The sequence below is a fragment of the Neodiprion virginianus genome, chromosome 2, assembly GCF_021901495.1.
Source record: "Neodiprion virginianus isolate iyNeoVirg1 chromosome 2, iyNeoVirg1.1, whole genome shotgun sequence".
Classification (NCBI taxonomy): Eukaryota; Metazoa; Arthropoda; class Insecta; order Hymenoptera; family Diprionidae; genus Neodiprion; species Neodiprion virginianus.
Genome location: NC_060878.1, coordinates 33,895,678 through 33,918,566, shown reverse-complemented (window position 1 = coordinate 33,918,566; position 22,889 = coordinate 33,895,678). Strand labels below are relative to the sequence as shown.

At 39.0% G+C, this 22,889-nt stretch overlaps 4 protein-coding genes and 1 long non-coding RNA gene across 9 annotated transcripts in view; 2 read left to right on the top strand and 3 right to left on the bottom strand.

The window, feature by feature from the left end:
- Positions 1-2,917, top strand: part of LOC124297629 (calcium and integrin-binding protein 1-like) — a 46,719-nt gene extending 43,802 nt beyond the window's left edge. The window contains exons 3-8 of one of the 2 annotated variants that reach the window (XM_046748857.1): positions 449-817; positions 918-1,044; positions 1,210-1,244; positions 1,465-1,712; positions 1,805-2,003; positions 2,091-2,917. In XM_046748857.1, coding sequence (XP_046604813.1) covers positions 994-1,044; positions 1,210-1,244; positions 1,465-1,712; positions 1,805-2,003; positions 2,091-2,112 — 555 coding nt within the window. In that variant the 5' untranslated portion in view covers positions 449-817; positions 918-993 and the 3' untranslated portion in view covers positions 2,113-2,917. Of the gene's footprint in view, positions 1-448; positions 1,045-1,209; positions 1,245-1,464; positions 1,713-1,804; positions 2,004-2,090 lie in introns of both variants that reach the window. The other variant, XM_046748856.1, reaches the window with a different exon arrangement.
- A 4-nt stretch (positions 2,918-2,921) lies between these two features.
- Positions 2,922-3,920, bottom strand: LOC124297631 (oligosaccharyltransferase complex subunit ostc). Its single transcript, XM_046748859.1, has 4 exons — positions 3,631-3,920; positions 3,455-3,528; positions 3,132-3,349; positions 2,922-3,057 (listed from the first exon to the last, which is right to left on the bottom strand). Exons 1-4 carry the CDS (start codon positions 3,767-3,769, stop codon positions 3,039-3,041), a joined length of 450 nt encoding a protein of 149 aa, XP_046604815.1. The 5' UTR covers positions 3,770-3,920; the 3' UTR covers positions 2,922-3,038.
- A 179-nt stretch (positions 3,921-4,099) lies between these two features.
- On the top strand, positions 4,100-22,632 carry LOC124297617 (SUN domain-containing ossification factor). Of its 4 annotated transcripts, XM_046748828.1 has the most exons (7): positions 4,100-4,587; positions 4,975-5,188; positions 6,059-6,183; positions 15,099-15,709; positions 16,382-17,874; positions 17,964-18,323; positions 18,463-22,632. In XM_046748828.1, the coding sequence occupies exons 1-7, from the start codon at positions 4,529-4,531 to the stop codon at positions 19,822-19,824; spliced, it is 4,224 nt and encodes a 1,407-aa protein (XP_046604784.1). In that variant the 5' UTR covers positions 4,100-4,528; the 3' UTR covers positions 19,825-22,632. The 4 variants fall into 4 exon arrangements, with proteins under 4 accessions (XP_046604784.1, XP_046604786.1, XP_046604787.1 ...); XM_046748830.1 differs by lacking the exons at positions 4,100-4,587; positions 4,975-5,188 and adding an exon at positions 14,434-14,918 and having other exon boundaries at positions 6,081-6,183; XM_046748831.1 differs by lacking the exons at positions 4,100-4,587; positions 4,975-5,188; positions 6,059-6,183 and adding exons at positions 9,380-10,461; positions 14,523-14,918.
- On the bottom strand, positions 4,602-5,782 carry LOC124297633 (uncharacterized). The gene is made up of 4 exons (XR_006906648.1): positions 5,595-5,782; positions 5,362-5,454; positions 4,716-4,925; positions 4,602-4,631 (listed from the first exon to the last, which is right to left on the bottom strand). It is a non-coding gene; the product is annotated as an uncharacterized LOC124297633 (long non-coding RNA).
- Positions 12,156-14,360, bottom strand: LOC124297630 (uncharacterized). Its single transcript, XM_046748858.1, has 3 exons — positions 13,552-14,360; positions 13,234-13,404; positions 12,156-12,770 (listed from the first exon to the last, which is right to left on the bottom strand). The coding sequence occupies exons 1-3, from the start codon at positions 13,639-13,641 to the stop codon at positions 12,567-12,569; spliced, it is 465 nt and encodes a 154-aa protein (XP_046604814.1). The 5' UTR covers positions 13,642-14,360; the 3' UTR covers positions 12,156-12,566.
- Positions 22,633-22,889: the final 257 nt, after the last annotated feature.

The following is a 22,889-nucleotide window of genomic DNA, read 5'->3' as shown; positions in this document are numbered from 1 at the left end:
TTTTTACTTATATAATTATTAGTTCAAACGGATTTTTCATCTTTAATCACCTACAAACACAATTACGTTTTTGGTTTCTGTCGACATTGTCATCCTATCGATGCTTTTGGCGCAGTGTGTCAGACCGAAGCATAAATCCGCTGCTTCAATAGAGTGAGCAATAAGTGCGAAAATTTGAGATTTATCCAATTTTTTCTGACCAATTTTCAGTCCAAGTTCGGCTCCAAATTATTCGCCTACACAAATTTGCAAACAACTTTTGGATGTAATGAACCTTCGAAACAATGTTCAAAAATCTTCCAATAATTAGTTTATTTTCACCCTTCTACTGTCTAAAACTGTTAAATAAAAGGCGTCCCACGTGTCTACGAAATTATGTTTTAAATATTTCCAAACTTTACTCTAGGCTCCATGCTGACACGATTCGAGATTTAAGAAATTTTCGCAGGTCTTCAACTCAAAAGTTGTACGCAATTGGCGCGGCGGGACGGTTGGGACGCAAAACCAACGCAATCCTCAGCTGCCGACGGATAAGTTGCAGCGTCGATAAGAGAGATTATCCCACATGTTGCCTTACGATGACACAAAAAAGAGAAAATCGCGCGCTCCGTCGGTAACGTTCCGTTCGTTGCGCTCACCCGCATGGCCGACTTCTCGCATAACGGGACTGGGCGGCGCTAGGAATTTACGTGCGGTATGAGCATTCTGATTGCGGTCCCTATCCCCCCCCCCCCCAAGGCCGCGTAGGATGATGAACCCTCTTTGGATCGGCGGTACAAGTACCGGAAGACTTCAGTCGTCAAACGTCATCGTGAGCGCTAGGTGGGACGTACGAGGTTCTCGAACCCCGCTTTGTGTGACAGATTTACTGATAAGCGTGGAATTTGACACACGCTTGTAAATACCGTCGTCATATAGCTTGATGGACGAGTACAGAACGGCAGGACCGGATGCGTTCGTCAGGTAATTCTAATGGGCAATCAGTGATGAAAAATGGGCATCGGAAAGAGTCAATTCAGTGAGGAGGAACTCCAGGATTATCAGGTAAGGACTAAAGTTATGATTGTCGTTTTTTTTCCCCGTTCCAAATTCCGTTGTTCTACAATTTTTACATGTTTGAACCTGCTGCACCTTAGTGCGACTGTTGCTATGTCAGTTGGTTTTCATATATCAACGCACAAAGCGTAATATGCAACATTCTGTTTTTAGGACTTGACTTACTTCACGAAGAAGGAGGTGATGTTGTAAGTATATCAAATTCCGTACTCTTCATTCGACGACCACTCTTTGTTATCTTTACTACTCACTATTTCTACTTTGATTTATTTATTTGATATACGTGAACTCCATAGCACTCGACTTCTGCTGGCTTTAAACTTTATAAATGTTATAAACATATCTGAATGTTTGTTTTTGCACAAAGATTCAGATGTACTCACTGCAAATGATTCACACATTCCATAGTGCCCACCAGAAATTCAAGGCACTTGCTCCCGAGAAAGTTGGCCACAACCGAAATGCTAAACTTCCCATGGCCAAGATACTACAGTATCCTGAGCTGAGAGTCAATCCATTTGGAGACCGAATCTGCAAAGTATTTAGCTCCAGCCAAGATGGAGATTGTACCTTTGAAGACTTTCTTGATATGATGTCTGTGTTCAGCGATGCTGCCCCTAAAGCTGTAAAAGCTGAGCATGCATTTCGAATATTTGGTAGGCTTGTATTAGACAGAATTTTTGCTATCGCAGGAGATTCAATGTTTCGCTTATCCAACACTGCATTCGATCTATTATTAATGTGTTAGATTTTGACGGAGATGATATGCTGGGTGTTGGCGATCTTAGGCAAGTTGTGGATAGACTGACCACCCCTCAGCGGTTGAACGAAGCTGATATGCAGCAACTTTTGCAATGCTTGCTAGAAGAAGCTGACTTGGACGATGACGGAGCATTGAGCTTCGCTGAGTTTGAGCATATTATTGAAAAAAGTAGTGATTTCTCAAAGTAAGAATCCTGTTGCTTGGATATTTACAATTGCGTCATCAACATACTTGGCTATTTAAACTGATTTGATTCCTTGTTCTATTCTAGGTCATTTCGCATACGTTTATAATAAATGCAAACAATAAATACCTGAGAAGCAAACCCCCAATAGTCAACGCAAGACTGAGAAACGCACTGGAAATCGATGACGCTCTTTTCGTCAGCGCTCAAAGGCCTAAGCCCTTTGCCCTCGTTTCGTTTACTAATTTAGTGTTAATAACTTTAAAAATTATTTTTTTTAATCGGGCCTCAACCTTGCATTTTTTTACTGTAATGCACTCACAAGTAAAATCGTCACATTGCCGGAACGTTTCAGCTTAAGAAAAATTTTAGAACAAATATGCACTATCTTTATCATTTGCAAAAGAAATGGCGTCGCCAATTCTACAAAAGGATGCCAACTAGTCGATTGAGATTTTTTGTTGTTGTGTTTTTAGTACAATTCTGTTGCAGATGGCAGTTTAGTATTTTGTATGCCAGTAAGCATTTATAATTATACATGTACTTCCACATTAGTATGTATGTATTCGAAGTTGCAATTAGTCAAATTTTGACTTGCATTGCAATTTTTATTGATAGACTATTAATTCATTGACTTGTGTTCATTCACATTAGCTATTTATCTGAAGAAAGTAGGCATGATAAGATTGACAATTATATAAGTGCACAAAATTTTGATTCATGTTGCCAAATACCCAGATTTGCGAATCTGAGAATAAGAGTAATATTTTAAGCATGGAAAATTAAAAATAATCTCATTTACGTTATTGTCCATTATCCTTTCTTATTTCTCTCAAGTCTCAAGTCTCATATATTTTTCACTCAATTTTATCTTTCGATATGATATTTTAAATAAAAATTAAATTATACAAGTATGTGTAACGAGCGCTGTTTGTTATTTATTTAACTCTTATTCTTTGTAAAAGTAAAAACTGTTGTATAACGCATATATAAAAAATGTGTGTACAGTTTCATTAAAGAGAGTAATCTTCTTTTTTATGATTGAAGGTATCCTCTGGAATAAAAAAAAGTTATTAATAATTGCTGCAACGTAGAATCCAACCCGTCTAGGATTTTAGAAAAACTTACGGTAACTTCATGCGCATAAATATCCAACAAGTGAAAAATGAAACGATGATTGATATGAATCCTACGCTGATCAAAAGAATTCTGTTGAGCTTTGGGGTTGACGGACTGTGCGTCTGGTCCAAGACAATAAATCCTAATCCTCCAAGAGTAAACAGAAAGCTGGAAGCTAACCCCTCCATTATATATTGACCATTGACACGGTATGGCATGAATGCAACCTAATGAATCAAAAGAAAATTTTTAAATTCATGAAACTTATAAACAGTTTGTACTTAACAGAAGGCAGAACTATGTAGCACTGAGAAATAGGAAAAAAAATGTACCGGACGAGAGTGCCCATGCTCATCTGTTGTTGAGCCGACACTTGGAGGTTCCACGATGACGTCGTATATAATTCCTGAAAGATTGTAAAAATTGGAAATTATGAAATTGATGAATATTAATGTGAAGTGTACAAATTAGAAAAGTGAAGTTCAGTGAAAATAATTGTGTGGCTAACCTCCGGTGACGAGGAAGTACGAGAAGAGGATCAGTGCGAACATAACCATAGAACTCGGTTTCACAAACCATGATGGTTTTTTTATTTTTAAATTAGGAACTTGTAGGACGATAAATGGTACTCGATATATATTCTCCATTTCTATTATCTACTTCACAGAAATTTATTTGAATAATATTTGACGTGCCGGCTGGCCACGAACGGTGTGTCGCAACAAGATGGCCGTCTAGTGACGTGGATGTTTACAACAATTTTTTATGGACAAGTTCAGGATTATCACTTTTTTTCATCCATTATCTAGCAAAAAAACAAGATTTTTATAACTGTCTTGATATTGCCAAAGAGTATAAGTATAATAAAAACCTATTCAATTTTAACAGAATTTTGAGATCTCTGCGCAAAATGTCCAGAACTCACGTCATGTCGGCTTCCGATCTTGTATCTTTTTAGTCATGGGCGCAGCAGCGATTCAGAGTCATTTCAAAGTATTACTTCGTGCACTTCCCTGAAGGTGGTTGGAAAACGCAGTAAGCGTGCGCGCATTGCGTCAGCTGATTTGATCTGGTGAAAATTAATACTTAAAAAATGTATAAATTTCGGTCGTCACAGAGCCGTGATGAAAAACATTTATTCAAATTGGGACAGTAAGGTCGGAGCAGGTCTCTCACGGCAAAGCCACTGCTTCGGTGACAAAGAAAAAGTGGAATAAAATATATGTAATTCATTTATTTGTGGTGATTTGATTCCATACCACCGGAAGTTTTTTAGTACACGTCAGGTTTCCGAAAATGGTTGTAGATACATTGGCTGTGATTTCAAAACTCGTCGTGCGCGAACAGTGAATTTAAAAAAAAAAACAAAAAAAGACGGACATCGGTGTCATGACAACTGACTTAAAATGAAGCCAACGCTTTCGTGTATTTATTCTATTCTGCTTCTCACGTCCATGGTATCCAGGTAAATATAATTACACCTGTATTCCTTAACCCCATGTTGACATTCTTCAATAGCGATAAGGTCAGTTTTATGAAACATTCACCCTATTGCAGAAATCGAATATTTCTCATCACGAATAAATTACATACCTTAGACTTCAGCTAAATTTGAGCCGTGCTTGTTTCTTGTTTTTTTCCCTATGATCTAGAACCTGCATCGACCACTATCACCATTCACCGATACTTTGACTAGTAGGTAGATTATCTCCATGAGGAAATGTCTTTAAGCAATACTGCGTAACTGCTGATATTGTGCTCGTGAAATCATAACCTTGCTTCCGTGATCCGAACAATTTTTCTCTGTAAACAACATTTTACTTTTCCTTCCAACTAGTTTCTATTGTTTCAGCGCACTTTTGTTCATAATCGTCGCTTCCGAAGGGACAAAAGGAGCAAAGGATACCTATGGCAGTCGCAATAAGGGAAGTTCCGGAGCTTTGGCTAATATAACAATTAACGACAGTGGCGGAGAGAATGATCATGACTCACATGTTACATTCCCAAGACGAAATGGAGCTCAGAAGGAAACACAAACAAACATCGATGATGTGAAAAATATTGTGGTATGGTTTAATTTATAACGAAAATAAGTATAGTAAATGAAATAGTAAATAATCGAATTTCTGACAACATTGTAAAATGTTGCAATACTTGCTCTTGCTTTATGCCAAATAGTATTCTAACTCTGTTTGTGTAGCACACATAAAACCTTGATTAATTAAACTTACAACCTTACCAACTGCTTAATGACTTGAACAGCACTATTCGCATATACGTTTATCACCAAGCATCAGCCTTTGTGAATTTGATGACTAATCGTGACATGGCGCTAAAAGATTTGTAAGTAAAGATACTCGTAAACCGAGTTCTGTATTTTCAATAGACGCAAAAGGTAACTTTTAGCAGATTTGTTAGTTTGGAAATACAGCTATTGCAGATTGTTATTCATTCTTTGCTTCACTTTCTTACCAATCAAGCTGATTTACACGTCAATAAGACTGAGATAAGCTGTTTAACTTCCGAAGATATATGGTTGGAATGCCCAGCCTATTTGTACGATTGAACTGGATGCATGACCCCACCAAGCAATTGGACATGCGTCATTCTAATCTGTGTCAATGTCAGCTGACACGTAAATGTGGCTAAATATAATTATATGGTGGTGCCTGAAATGCAATTCATATAGTACATATAAAAAGTTTGGAAAAATATTTTTGTCACTTATCGTTTAAGAATATTGTTGTGCTTGGCAGATTTCCTAAGAATTTCTACCTCTACAATGTTTAAAAAAGTCTCACAGTTGCCAAATTATTCGCAGTAGTATCAACATACAGTAAAAATACACAGAACTTTAAATATCTTCTAATTAAGTTTTCAATGTTTCATCAATTTACGATCTTTTTTTGGTAAAAATTTCTTGCCATTATTTACAGACAGAAACGGCAGACGCAGTGCCTCACCGTAACCCAACAATAAATGGTGAAAAAACAGCAAAGGAGCTTCCCGAGCTAGAACTATTCGGCGATGTTTTGTCTCAGCAACCAAATCTATCTCAAGGGTATGTTTTATTCTTGTAAGGTCCTTGACTGTTTCCTGAAATTTTCAATTTCAAAGGCTTGGGTTCATGTACCTACCTTCAACTTAGATGTTTAGAGTAAAACTATTGAAAAACATGGCCGGAACCCGTATTTTTAGCCAGTTTTTCACGTACAGAAATTTCTAGTCAAAAATACTTTTCTGCAACATTTTTTTAGATAACTATTTTCGGCAGATTTATGAGAAGCAGAGCCACATTTTAAGAGCCGAAAAGTAAGCTCTCAACCAAATATTAGCCTACTCGTAAACGAACAATTATCTTTGCGCCAGCTTCCCCATTCCATATCTGTTTCACACCAGTGACGCCAAGGGCAAGGCTTCGCTTTAGATATTAGGTATGCGTATACGATTTACATACCCAATATAAAGAGTGAAACTGAGGTCTAGTTTAGCTGTTCATGGTTCAAGTTGCACAGTTTCGGTCAGACGTCGCGGCCTCACGCACCACACGAATGCACAAGTGTACATTCCCTAGGATACCTAATACCTAATACGCCTATTTCAGATCACACCAGATCCGGATTAGCCTCGATCCAGCCTTGTTCCTTAACGAGAAATTCGCCCGGTGTCACGTTCCGGAAAGGTGTGCATTATATGTATCAGAGCCCTCGGCGCTCGTTACCGTATAGGATTTCCTATCGCTACATACGTCGCAATTAAATATGCTGTACACAGAGCAGAGACGCGTGGATATCTGCAACGATAGGCAGATAAGATGGTCGTTCGTTCGACGCTGCTTATTCTGGCAGCTTGCCCAAGATGCTGTAACCGCAGATACATAGCGCCGTGTTTTTTCTGTTTGCTTTCGTTTTTCTCGCGTGTTTTTCATTCGCCGATACTTTATCTCCACGTCAATGATCTCTACACTCCCGGTTGTGACGAATATCGCACGTCGATAATATCTGCGTAATACCGCATGGTACGCATATATTTATGTATACAAATGAATAATAAACAGTTGACGCGAAAGCGAGAGGAAAAGAAAAAGACGAAGTTAAATAACCGAATTCTGTCGGGAGTGTGATATTCGAAATATGCTGACAGAATTTTTCTCGTATTCATTAACTTAGGTAAATAAATTAATTGGGATTTCAACCACGCGATGCTGACTTTCTCGCTTTTTGTTTATATCGCTCGTTTTATCCGACAATTGGATTATACCGCACGTGCCCGAGTTATTTCAGTCTGCCTATACGTTTCTCATGAATCACAACTCCCGTTTCTCAAAGAAATGTGGACGAAAAAATGGACGCGTGAAGATAGAAAAGAATAGCTTCTTATTTCCTACATCTTCGTTATTTCGATAATTTATTTCGGCTGCAGAGTAGTGATGAAAATCTTAACCAGTAAGCATATAACAGCATGAGAAATCGTCTAAGAATCTTGGGAATTCAAAAACCAATGCAGCATACACCGGAAACGCCCTTTCCTAATTATATCACCTTCAATCGTGTTGCGTGTCTCGCGGTTTTAACCGTGACCTAGACCGCAGGGCTTCACTCTGGAATGTTCAGCGATCCCTTTTCCGCATGCTCTGCACTCTCGGTCAATACCAGACCAAGCGCAAATTGAAGTAAAGTAAGTCTCATTGTCAGGGATTGTGTGTGATTAGTTTTCGAATATACAAATGTATACGTAAATGTTGTAGTCATCATCTCGGCACGCAAAAATCATACGCCCACCATGCCTGATGAACGCGTGTGCTCACATTTATATCAGCTGTGTCTTATCAGCAGCGGATATTTGCGCTATCTATAATTGTCCCTGTATTGCTCACTATAATACGATTGTATTACGCCTGCTACGTATAAGGTGTTCGTGTAATGCTACGTATAAGGTGTTCGTGTAATTTGACTATCAAACGCCGCCGCTTCCTTCCGCCCTGTTCCATATTCCTTCATGCGATATACAAAACAATGGTCTCTCTTGTCTTATCTCCCGGTTCGCTCCTCGACCGAAACTTCGCTCGTAGTTTATCACCGAGAATATTCACGCTCGTTCTACGGTATTAGATATGCCGAATTGCCCGCCCGTATCAGCCGAGAAAGTTATCGGTCGACCTTGTTTTGATCCCCTTGTTTGCTACATTCTTCCTCAAAAAGTACCTAGGCACGTTGTAACCACTCAGTCACACGAACTTTACGTTCTCGACGCGAAGGCAAACGACATTTTTTCTCTTAACGCGGAACAGAACAATGAATTGTTTAACGTACCGAAACGTTTTGTACGCAGAGAATAAAATTTGGGAGTAGTAAAAGGGTAGCGTAGGACAAGATCAATTTGCAAATTGCTAATTGTTACAACTTTCGTTACGTGTATACAAAAATTAATGTTACACGTTACACCGATTTTATATTGTTCTACTCTTGGAATTTATTTTACTATTGTCGACAATTTATTCAGCATATTTTTCCGAATGAAATCGTTACTGTACAAGTTAGTAACCGGGGAAAAATCAGTAATCTGGTATTATCATATATCTGGGTATGTCTGGGAGATCTAAACTCTATTTTCTATATCCCTGTTCGCATTTTCACATACACACACACACGCACATGTGATATGCACATATTGTGTCCTATTTATATTTGCGGCTTTCATGCCCTATAAGCACCCGCGTCACAGATAGTATAATAATTTTTGAATAAAATTTATTCGAGAAAGTATCCTCGTTAATCTTATATTTCTAATATAATTGCCTCTGCAACAGCGGATAAATCGTGGAACCAGTTGTTCGCGTCTAGTTCGCAGGTTGATCGTTTCTCTCCTCGTGATTGAATTATTGCTTCACGTGAAACCGGCTATTCTAGTACTTAGAGAAATCTCTGTACAAGCTGCATAATTCTAAATTGACGTTTGTCGCGCATTCATTCTTCCTCGTTGCTTTATTTTTGTTTCTAATTCCAAGTGTTACACGCCGGTACCATTGCGGGTACCATTCGAATCTCTTGCATTACAGTCACCTTTCAACTCCAGTCGATACCAGTGAGTCACCAAATAAAACAGAGGGTCGTGGCCTGTTCAATGAAACTGCACGTGGTTGGCATTGAGCGACGCGGCGACGTCATGTCATTCCGGGTAACGAGTGGTTTCTGCAATATCGGCAAACGTCGTTCATGCCTTTTTACTCGGGCGAGATAGACGTTATTGTACCCTAGCAACGCTTGAAAATGGTACTTTAAAACGCAGCATAATGCAGGCTGTGCAGTCTTTTAATTGACACGTGCACCTGTCCGTTTGAAGAGACGCGCCTTTTAGAACCAAGGAGAGAAAGGAGAGGGAGAGAGAGTGTGTGTGTGTGTGTGCAGGAGCATGAGCGAAGGAGAGGAGTGGCGCCAGATACGGGTGGGAGGCAACGATGCCAGAATCGAAGCTCTGATAGTTGCAACTCGTCGACGCCGCGCCGGGCGTCGATACGCGCCGCGACGCCCTGCCGGGGATTCTTCTCACGGTTTTTCGCGTATAACATTTAAACGCTCTTTCCTCGTCTCGTTTTACTTGCACCTTTATATAGATGTATGCATATGTATAAATATGTGTGTGTGTGTATACATACTTATGTATACGTGCTTGCTTTATCATTGTCATTATTATACCGCAATATACCCACAACCTTCTCGGCCTAATGTTACCATTCAATACTCCGCTAAATGCGAGACAACTTGTTGACGAAGAATACTTGCCGTCGACGACAACTTGGTTCAGAGAATAACTGATTTTTTAAGTGCGTCGTTATTATCGCGAGTTGTAATATTACACTTGTATGCACGATGTATTCAAGTACTTGCGACGTGTGTTAGTACACGTTGTACGTAAACGTCATTCGTACAAACTGTTCGTCGGTGTAATACTCGTGACTGATTTTGTGCAACGATTCTCAAGTCACGCCACGTGGTGGTTTACGGCTATAAATATAAATTTACTTTTTCTCACGTCCACAGTACGCTGCGAAATTTATTGTTTCACGTCGGTTGGACAGAGTATTGTTACTATAATCATACATCTATACGGCCACGGAGTGTGTAAAATGTGGTGTGAATATTGGAGCTATGTGAGAATTGATATGTGTCTCGTAAATTTAAATATTTCTTCAGGAGTTGGAAATCGTAGCTCCTTCGAGTTGCATTTCGACCGGTTTTCTTCGTTCAGAAATTGAAAATAAACATAAGAAATAAATAAATGGACGAGAGATATTTAGGTATCCAGTGTTGATTGCCGTGTGGTGAATGTGAATATAACGGTTTGAAGATTTTTCTTTCTACACAATTGTTGTAAGGCATTAAGTAAATTCGACATTTGTTTGTTCAGCAATGTAATTCTTCATCTGCATTTTCCGTTTGTGATAGTATAATTATTCTTTTCGGAAGGTACATTTACCGTTCGTTTAAATAGAATTTAAACAATTGCATTTGCCTTACTTGTATCCTAGTAGCATTCATAGTCCATACTCCAAACTACAACTGTTTTTCGATAACTAGGAAAATTTTGTTTGAACAATACCCATGTATTACGTCAGCGGAACCTGTCTTTTAAATACCTTTGTGGCCAGGTAAAATACTGCAACTGCAAAAGTATTCGGCTTCTCGTATTTCAATACGGAATAAAGTTATTTGCTTTAAGATATCGATTTTTTGTGCACTTCTTTTTCGTATAAAATAATGAGAAGTAGAGCGATTGATCTTCATGCAAAAGCAAAATGTAGTCGAAATATGTTGAAAGCTGAAGTATGATAAGAATCTTGGAGCATAATGTTTCTTCAAACAAGTTGTCGGAAAATTTGACAAAATCCAAACTTTTGATCGATAACGCTATAATATAACTACAATATTGACGAGATTTGAAAAGAAAAAAAAAACTTGCCACATGCTTCCTTAAAGTTGCCCATTTTAAGGTAGTAAGAGGCTGACACAGTTCCGTACATGTATTGATTGTACAAATTTATTCGTTGCACATGAGACGAGAGAGAAGGAAAAAAGTAGAAGAAGGGAAATGTAGTGGTCCAACAATACCGATCGAGAGAGAACGATCTTTTTCGACTTTAAAAATGTTTTTAAATTTTTTTACCAAGTAACGGTTCGGTTCGCACCAACGGCTGTTAGCGACGCAAGGTAGGAGTCGACTTAAAGTGTCGGGGGTTCTAATATTAGGTTGTCCCACAGTGCGATGTCAACGGTTAAACAGCGCGGAGTTGACGTTCGTCTGACAGGATCGATTTAACGTGAATATACTATACTTGCGAGGAAAACTCAGGGATGAAAAATTCGAGTACGTTTAACGAGGTCTCCTAGTCGAGTTCGATGTTGTCCTATGTATCTCGCATTATCCAAGTCCACGTATCTCGAACGCAAAAAAAGGTACAACAGTCACATTGTTCGTACAATTTATTTGACGCACCAATGTGTCAGAGTGATTTTGGTCAGAACTGCATGTAGTATTTATGCCCTTTCTTGCTTTTGAGATACCTGGCCGTGAATAATTCGAGATATAAACGACAACGTCGTAATCGACCTGGGCACCCTCTTGAGAAAGAAAGAAAAAAAATTCACCGACAAATTTTTTATCACCCTTGTCAAATTGTTTACTTCAACCGTGTCCATGTATGCATTATTCGGTATCGTTTACATTGTTTTATGTAGGTATCGGTATACTAAATTGCCGGTATTGCGTTGCGGAAATAATCCGTGCGCAATGATTTCTGTATTCGAAACGAGGTTCGAACGTCTGACTATTGTGACGCTCATACTACTTAAATTACACATATCTGACTTCGCGACGTGTAAAAAGGGTATCCTCTAACAATAAGCTCAGATAACCAGACACGTTACACTGTAGATAATACAATATGTGCATACAGATCGCAGATATGATCTGTGAGCTTATGTAGATTTAAGTTCTTTCTTCTCTGCTTCATATATATGTAATAATACAATTGGGTTTGCGGGGTAGTCAGTTTATTAGAAATTGAAATTGAGTACACTGAGTATCATATTATACGTATATTAGTATGCTAAACTGGGGCGGTTGAAATTTACATGACTTGTAAAATGCACATTATACATACATTCCTTTGTCGCAATTATTGTTATTGTTGGGAAATAAAGTATGCGTGTATGACGCTGCGACCTTATTTTTTTCGAATCAAGCCTTACGCAATAGGTAAATAGAGACTCTTTAACTGGAAAGGAAACCGTTGTTCTCGTGATGCGTGTAACGTGTGCAGTAGGTACGTATGTTTCCCGTGTTCCAGGTGTTACGCAATGATCGCTCGGTTAATCCGTTACAGCGCGCATTTAGGTTCCCGGTCGAAGCAGATCGCCAAACTTGTTTTTATTCGCTTTTCATACCTTACTCGTTTTTTCTCGTTACGAACGCCTCGATCAGAAACACGACCGATGCCAGTAACGCAAAGACCCCGCTGGCGACCACCTGATTAGAGTATTGATCCCAGTATTTGTATATCATGTCCTGCTGCAATTTACTCCAGTCGTAGATGAGCACGACGCCGGAAGCGCAGCAGAGAATCGCGCCCACCACGGCAAATATAATCGACTGTAACAATACGAGATAACATGCAATTATATTATTTCATTGCGATAGAAAGATTGCTACTGGTGAAAAGAACACCAAATCTATTGAATTCTCATATTTTTCTGTACCTGAATACATGTATATCGGGTTGTTCTAACTTGTCCTAATCGATATGATTCGAATTTGGATTTTAACATATTTTGAGTTCTGTGCAAGCACGACATTTTTCTTTTACACACACGGCAGCAGGAAATATTTCGTTCCAGATTATGTGTTTTCAAAAATGTGGGAAAAGATATTAGTCTATTACAACTTTGAGGTACACCGAAAGGCCACAGCGAACAGGAGTCTTCATGATATCAAAACTATAGAAAAATTGTCACTGTAGGGAAATCTAACACAGTTCGACAAAATCAAGAAATTGAATATTCAACGCGAAACTTCGACGAGCGGTGACTCGGGAAGTCAACGAGAGCAGGCTCACCATCCTCTTTGGCTGACGTTCGCCGAGCAGATAGCACAGAATGATGATTGCGTTTATCAAAATGTAACCGCACATCGAAACATGAATGAGTCCAGCGTGGTTCACGTCCGGCTTCATTTGGAGATTGTTGAATGGATCCACTATCAATCCTACCGCTATGACGCAGAGGATCTGTAAAGTAAAAAGTTTCGGGATGATTGCGCTTTCACCAATTGTGCGATTTAGTACTTATGTTCCATTTCCTCGATTCGTTCGTATACGTTAATGTTCAATTTATAAGTACCGTGACAAATAATTCGTTGTATGTATTCCACTTACGAGTTCGATTACTTTGCAGAAATACGGCGCCTCGCTAGCGAAATTTTTTATCCGTGACCTCACATTGGATCTGACACTTTTGTCCGGCATATTTCTTTATTTCCACAGTCCTTGTACTTTCTTGTTTGGAAGATCTTTCGCCGTTGCTGGTTCTGCACTGAATTCGGTCTGCGCTTTTGACCGTTCCAATAAATCCCCACTGTGCTTTATGGGGAATGAGATGACGCAATGCATTATATTCATCAGGATCTTCTCTTAACGCCTGTTCTCAACTAGACAGTTCCAAGTCTTCGCGACACTTGTCTATCCTGCGTTGTACACTGCTATGCTGTTCGTGGAGATCGCAAGCTCATTGTCAGTTGCGAGAAGTGATTTTACCCCATTCGCGTGTAAGATGAGAACCACCGCTTATAAACGCACCTACGTTAATCTTCATCGCCACTCGGGCAATATATGCGTATATTCACGTAGTTGTAGTAAGAAGCAATTTCAATTCTCGACAATGTCACCGTGTAAGCCAGCCTTCAATCTGAATTTCTCTCCGAGTTTCATATATCTCCCCGCGAGTTGAGATGCAGAATTGGTGGTAATAGAACGTGGGATTTTCTTATCGCTTCGTTTAATTGCCGTTGATGAGGCTCAATTAGTGAGCGACTAATATACCATAGACCTAATACGGTATGGCAGCTTTTAAAGAAACCAATCGATTTCTGTTCTCTGTTCTACTTTCCAATTCGCAGGAAAAATCCGATCGCCTGTAGGTTTTACAATGCACCAGCTACACCATCACTTCTATTGCTAATGCGATATAAAATGATGGGATTCCATGGAGGATTCATCACGTGAATTTATTTTTTTCTACTAATTTTTTTTTTTTCACAGATGTTCTCCCGCTGGTTAGTTTACTAATGAATATTTTTTAAAGGCGGAAATGAAATTCATACCTGTTAGTGTCGAGTTTTTCTGTACAGATAAAAAAGCGTTTGTCTAAATTGTCGATTTAAATCTCATAACATGAACAATAAATGTTTAATAAATCGTAGTGGAAGTAATTTGAAGTTTGTGCGAAAGTATACAGCATCGTAGTGGATCAACCGCGAGTTGCCTACGTGGCTAGATAGCCCCGTCAGCGGCAAATGAATGTCAACAAAATGAGAATGATATTTGAAAGAACGATAAAATGATTAAAATAAAATAAAAAAATAAATTTAATAATTGGCGCGCTGCGGAGTTATGGCTAAAAAGAGTTCTTCCCCGTGTCCTATGAGGTGGGCCGAGGATTCTACAGGACAATTACTACATGCGGCGGTACTTTACCTCGGAGTCGTTGTCGTACTGTGGTGTTTTCCTGCCAGACTGAACAATCGGTGAGAATCCCCGAGGTGCATATGTCGTTAACCTGTAGATCATACGACGCCCTCTTTTTTTGCAGCCTTGCCATGAACACTTGGCCGATAAGCAGAAATCGAATGGAGATGAAAATTACTGTGCTTACGAGGTTTTCTTCAGACAATATGTTCAAATCGGATGTGCATTTTTATTTGTAGCATTCCCGAAGCTGACCAGGCGGTGGTCCTCACATTGGTGGATACCGCAGCCGCCGAACTTCAGAGTTTAACCGAACCAAGGATATCGTTGGATAAATTGGGAAATAAATCAGTTGTCAGCAACCTGAGCCTCGCGCTGAGCAACTCTGCGAGAGTATCGGAACAAACGGAGCTATCGTCACCGTCGGAACTTCTGACATCGACGAATTTGAAAGCAGATAAGAGCTTGGAAACATCGCAGAACCTGACCACGGATCGAGAAGAGCAACCGGTAGAACACGAAAACAAACTTACGGGTCAACAGACTGTCTCCGATGAGAACGACACTCTCGAAGTGGTGATCGTAAGGGCGGATCAAAGCAGCGGCAAGGGCGGGGAAGAAGAGGTGATAGTATCTGCTGAAGAATTACTAGGTACAGAAGACAGAATTGAGAACACCTCGGAGCTTCCGGAAAATGAGGCCAGGGTGAGACTGACTGAAGGCTCTGCAGAGGACGCAAGTGTTATGCTCGATGTTTTGGTTACCGCAACGGGGACGGATCCTCACGAAGATATACCATCGTTCAGCGAATGGGCACAGAAGAGACTCGAGGAAGCCGAGAAGAAAAAAAGTAAATTTTATATGATTCATATACCCAGTTTTTCGATCGAGTATTTGAGTTCAACAATCGCGATTCAGAGGTTTTTTTTTAATTTCAAGCTACCGTGGCATAGTTTTGAGTATTTGAACAGATGGGACCAGCTTTCATAATTTCTACCTTCAAGGTCTCATTCAGAAATTGGATTTGATTTCGACACGATAAAGTGAAGTACTATTTTGGTGGATTAAGTTGCCGATTCAAATGCTATGGTCTGGGAAAATTGATTTCTGAACAAAGTACTTTCATGAAATTAGATTTACCTGTGCTTTTAAAGGGTTCCTACTCTGAAATTTGTTATTTTTCGAAGGAAGATCACCGTAAAGTGAATTCATTGAATATTTTAGGGTAAATATGGAGTAATACCTAGGACAATAATAATCATTTCAATCATTGGTTTTGAAATGGTGTATTAAATAAACGAGAAGAAAGTGTAATGATTACACGAAAATGTCCCAAGCACGGTACTATGGTAGCATTAGTCAGAGTTGACAATATGGTACTTGTTAGCAAACAAAATTTGTTTGAACAAATGTAACCTACATACCCACATCTGATCCTAGCCTTGAACTACATAAATATTTGATTCCCGTATGCATCGTTTGCTCAATTTGACGATTGAGTGTATAAATATTTATTTTCCAGCGCACCCTAACGCGTCTTCCCAAAATCCTGGAGGTCCCGGAGGACGAGGAATAGGAAGCACTAAAGTCAGATCCAAAAACTACGCGTCGCCGGATTGTGGAGCAAAAATCGTAGCAGTTAATCCAGAGGCAGGCAGTGCAAGCAGCGTTTTGAGTTCATCGAGGGATGAATACATGCTCAACACCTGCACATCTCGTGTATGGTTTGTAGTTGAGCTCTGTGAAGCTATACAGGCAGAGAAAATTGAGCTGGCTAACTTTGAACTGTTCAGTTCTTCACCCCGAGATTTTTCGGTGTTTGTTGGAGACCGTTTTCCGACCAGAGACTGGAGCGTGGTCGGTCAATTTGCAGCAAAAGATGAACGCGACATTCAAAGTTTTGCTCTTCATCCTCGACTCTTTGGGAAGTTCATTAAAGTCGAGCTCCACTCCCATTATGGCTCGGAACACTTCTGCCCTGTTTCCCTCTTTCGAGCCTATGGTACTAGTGAGTTTGAAGTCCTAGAAACTGAGAACCAAATACAAGAGTCCCTCGGGGCTGAGGATGACGAAACTGAGGAAGAAGAGGAGATGCTGGACATCGACACTGGAGATTCTCCACGAAATTTATTTGGCAGTGCGCGGGATGCGGTCTTAAGCATTGTGAAGAAGGCTGCCGAAGTCCTTGTCAAATCAGGAAATACAGTGAACAATAATACCCAGATTCGAGCTAGCATTGAAAACACCATACTTCAAAATTCGCTTGTTGCAGCATGCATGACGCCACGATACACCGTCCTTTGTTCCAATTGCACAGAAACAATGTTCGCTAAAGTCTTCCAACTAGTCAGCTGCAATGATCAGTATCTTGATTTATTGCTGCACATTAATTTTATTAACAAAACTCTCCATCAGAGTGACATCTGCCATTTGCATGGCATCCGGATCAAGGAAGTAAAAGAATCTGATGATTTGAAGTCGACGAAAAATGAACCAGCAGCTAGATTCGTTACCTCCTTGTTTCCTCTTCAATATCCAGTTGCTCTATGCAATGTTCTTGCGGACAGAGAGAGCAGAGTTATCGTGAACACCAGCTACTATGTAACTGGCAACAATTCTGAGGGTGCTGCGGCTCTTGAAGATGCTTTAATTGTGCCACCACAAGGAATGCTCCCAAACTGTGAAAGTTCGTCTTCTTCAGTAAGTCCGCAATCCAGCTTCTGTGTGTCGGATACTAGTTCTCCAGCCTGCAAAACAGCTGCTACATTTGAACAGCAGGGTCCTGGTATTGAATTCTCTACATCAGTGCCAAATGACGTTGCACCTACAACAGAAAACCTCGGTTCACTTATTAGGCCAACTAAAACTATTACTAAGGATGATGGATTAAAGAAGGAACCAGCCTCTTCTCTCTTACTTGAACCCAGCCAAAAAGCCATTGAAGAATCTGTAATTTTTGAACCTCGCATGACTGCTTCTATAGACCCTAATCATCAAGCTACTACTGCTGATAAGGTGCGATATTGAAAATGAAGTTATGAAGACATTGGCAATTTGATATGTTGATGTCTGGAGGTTGATTCATCATAATTGTATCTTTTCAGATTTCCGAGGATCCTGGGATTCAAGGAACAGCATTTGCGACAGCCCCTCACATAACAGCTGCAACTTCAGTACCAGAAACGAACACTGAGTCTGGCGATATTTCGGGAGACACAGAATCTGGCGAAGCAATACTTTCAGAAACTGAAACAGAAACTGAGGCTGAGCGCGATCATGAAATGAAAATATCTCCACAAGATCAACTCAGTCTGGATACGCTATTATCGGACCTAAAGGACCTCGACGCTGACTCAGTTGCTCTTCAAAACAACCCGGCAGCTCCAAGTGCAACACTATCTCAACCTATTCCAACACCGCAACAAAAGGAATCAGTCTTTTTGAGGTTGTCTAACAGGATAAAGGTTAGTTCTTGTTTATGAGAATTTCATTCAACATGTTTTCAAGACAAAAAGTCGTTTTTCCTGATTCTTCACTAATCCTGGCATATTTGTATAGAAAATTTTGTTCAAACATTTGATTTTGGTGAACAATGGTTTTCAGACCCTGGAGCGGAACATGTCGCTTAGTGGTCAATACCTCGAGGAACTTAGTAAAAGGTATAAGAAACAAGTAGAGGAGATGCAGCGCACATTGGAACGTGCAATTGCAGCGATGAGCGAAGAGTCACACCGTGCCGAGGAGCGAGAAACCAAAAAACAAGGAGAGATAACGGACTTGAAGGAACAAGTTTCAACTTTGACTAGATCTCTTAACACGCTTCTGAGTGATAGGGACAGCTGGCGGAGTAAATTCTCTATGATAGGCCAACACTTAGTCCTGATCTGTGTCGAAATTGTTATTGTTCTTATGGTGTTATCATATTGCCGGAGGAATGGAGACGTCGATGAGGACGTTGAGACATCTATTGAATCCCAGGTAAGAAGGCGAAAAAGTGTCGGAGGAACTAATGAGTGCGTGACAACAAGGAAAACGAAAAAAAGACGTCCAAGCGAGATCGCATCCCACGTATCCGGCACGTATCATGAGCTTATGATCGAAGATTCTGCTGTGTCAAACGACGTCAGGAGGAAGGAAAAAAGGCGGAAAAGAAAACGGGACTCTATCAGCAAAGGTTCAGTTGTAACCGTATCAAATTTTCCAATGATCAAACCCATCCGCAAGGAAAACCTCAACACTATACCTGGTGGTACCAATCTTCCTTCGAGACGCGCTTCATCTTCAGATGCGACGAATTTACCCGGAAAAGAGAATTTTGACATTGATGATGTTCAGCAGCGGCCGGATTCTGCGCCAGAAACCAGTTTGGGTTGGTTCAGCGAACAAACACAGCCTGAAAAGACTTCCGGATCTTTAGTTACCGGTTGCACGGTTTCTGTTACATCCACGGAAACGCCGAGAAGCGCTCAGCGTCTTCATGATCCGCACAACCACGGAATCGAAGATATTATAGAATCCAGGTCTCGGTTTGAAATCATGAAGCGAAAAAGCAACAGCCAAATGGATCCTGAGCAAAAGATACTACTACCAGGAAAGCCTGAAGGCATTCTAAAGAATCGGCGAATTCCTGCACCTGCCTTCATGAAGACTGCACTAGAGTCGAGAAGCAAAAGGTTGTCTAATAAAAAAAACTTGTTAATGGAACCCACATCGCAACTTAAATCAGATAATTGGGAATGGTACTCAAAGAATTCCGGCAGCAGATCTAGTCAAGAGGATAGAGAATCGTCGATACTATCGGCGACGGTCCAAGATGGGGATGAAAGGATGAATGGGTTCTCGGTGAACAATGGAAAATACGAAGACAGCGATGACTTGGGAAGCATATGCAGGACGCCCAGTTCTGGTTCAATAAAGGAGAAAAAAACATACGGCATTAAGAAAATGGTAAAAAAACTTTTCTGATTAAACTGAATCGCGTCGCAAGACGTACTATGAGGCTATGCTATTCTCATGTAGCAATCGAAAAGAAGAAAAATTTTGAAGTAACTGTTTGATGTGGCTAACTTAGACTGTTTATTAGTTTCACCTTCTAACTAAACTGCCAGTGAAACTTGAATACGAGTCTGTGGCCAATTGAGGATTACTTTCGAAAATTAGCTGTGAATAGCTTCATTAGACGTTGATTGAAGTACATACATAGGTCATTTAGGTAGGTAGGTTATACAATTGATTATTATCGTTATACTTTTTGTGTGAGGCTTTAAAAGCTTAAAGAAAAGACAAATGATCGATTTGATCATAAGAAGATATTACGAATTTCACCAATTGAAAATTCAACGTTGTTGATTAAACGTTCAAATTGTTTATCCACTTCGTTATCTTTTAGTCGTAATTAAAACTTAACCAAGAAGTTTATTTTCTCCTGTTGGAGTGTATCATTCTTTCCGTTATCGTATAACCTACATGATTGTTGTGTATAACTACATGCACTGGTACACTCTTGCATATATAATACATACCTCTAGTACCTATAAAGAGATCAAAGTCTTGACTAGTTGACGAAAATCAAAGGAGACAATGTTAAAATATTTATTGCTGGTAATTTACAAATATATGTCCTTATATTGTAGTAAAATAATGCACGCTGTGATATTGTAAGCTCTATTAAGTGCACAAGGAGAGATTCGAAGAAACAGAACGAAAATTACTTTGGTAAATTGTACAAAGTAGAAATTGACAATTTAACGAGGTTGGTTCCCCAAAGCAACATAGTTGGTAATTGAAAGGAGTCATATTAGGATGTTGATTGGTATAGTCGTTTGTCGTTATTCTATAAGGTTTTGAAAACTTTGCTACTTGGTTTTTTAGAAGATTGACCTTGAGCATAATATATTATGCTATATAAGGTGGCAAAATAGGTCTTTCTACGTTGAGCATAAATTTGCAATATGAATCATAAGTGAACACATGCGCATGACAAAGATGAATATTGTAAATACGCATGGTGAAAGAAGACTTTCCCGCTGTGGTATTTACGATGCTTTACTTAACAAAAGTGTGGATCACACTTTTTTTACAGCGAAGTACAAAAAAATAGCACTTTTCGGTATTACGACGTAAAAGTGCACTTCTTTGTACTCCGATGTTCTTTCTTTTGTACTGTCGCAGAAACGATTACTTTATGTACAAAACGCAGGTAAAAAAAAACGCGTAAACCATACTAGTGTTACATAGAAATATAAACAACACGGTGAGCTTATAGTTACTGTGCGGGATATTGCGGCTCTCAGGGCTTGAAATCAATCCCTATTCTTCTACATGGTTGCAGGGGCAATCAACCCCCATAATCTCTAATCATACACCTCCTAGTACTTAATTGTTGCATTTAAAGACGATTATGATTGAGCAACGTTTCTGACCAAGTCAGATGTATTTATTATTTGTACACACATACATAATAATGAATTGAATTATATGGTTTCAATAGTGTACAACTTGGTCACTCGTATTTATTATAGGAAATTGGGGTAGAATTTCAGAGATATTAGTTGTGTATTTAAAAACGAGGTTTGGTCAGTTTAATAGAATGCGTCATTCTAAATCCCCATTAACTTCCAATAAAGGATTTATTAAGTGGACCTGGCTCTACCTATCATTCAGTTTTTAATATATTAATGAGGCGCTCAATTTTCTGAAGTTACAGCTAAGAAACATTGACATTAGCAGTGCATTGACAATACTGACGGAATAGATGATTCATATTTGTTTACCTCCTTACCATCTTCAACCAACAGACAAGTATCACGTGTAGTAATGAACTAGTCTTAGGGGAAAATTATTAACGTTCAATTAGTAAATAGTTAGAGAAATGTAAATTATGTAAATAATGCGCTGTTAAATTGTCACGCAATTCCAAAACATTTTCATCATTAGATAACATTATTAATATTATATTTATTCCTTTTAATTTGATGTACTACTACATTATATCAGACACATAACATATACATCATACACGAATACACAGAATTATAGAAACCCATGTTTTATTGTATGATATTGCATCACACTACGTTGGTATATGTATACGTTTATATTTACTGTCAATCTTAGATTATTATTAATTGCGGCAAGTTATAAATTTGAAGCGAACACTCCAAGATATAAAATGTATACAAATGAAAGTGAATTTATGTGAATTTTCAGTGAACGGCACAGCAAAGTTTAGTTCATTCTGTTTTTACTTTACCTTTTATAATGATCGACTGCTTTCATTTGTGTTGAAAAGAACATTTTTACAAGACTCCTGATAACATTGTCTAGTACATACATTTTAACTTGGAGAATATGCGCCTGTGTAAAGATAGAGAAATAAATTGCCAAAAATCAGTGTGGAAGTATTCAAAATAGAAAAATTGATTACACTGTTTTACCGGTACCTTACATACATGTACGTAATACGATCTGTTCGTTTCATGTTAACGATACACGGTACGTGAAAACTTTTCAAATGAGCACATGAAATGAAAAGGCAAAAATTCAATACAAGGCTGTGATCAATGATTCCCCATTTAATTGATGCAGATCGGGTGACGTAGTTTCTATTTTTTGGAAAAATTGTGGAATAATAGTACACAAGATGTAAGTGGAAGAATGTGACGAATATGATTTGCTTGGTCATTATAGCACATGATACATGAATTCAATTTGCACGAGGAAAGACTTGATCAAAGAGGTAATTCAACAAATATAACATCAAAATATACTCAATTTGCATTGGTGTTTTTTTTTTTATTATTAAATAAAATGTAACTTTGCCAGTACCATTCAGTGGTACAAATGTTGAAAATCTGGAAGCAAATTCCCATCTATAAAAGGGTCTGTTAAATTCTGCTCATTAAAAACTTTAAAAACGAAGGCCTACATTAACACATTGGTTGTACTTTGTACTCAAGTTTCAGTCGATTGTGTATCAGATACATAAATATTTTTATCAATAAGAAATTCTAGTATGCTTGATCAGTACG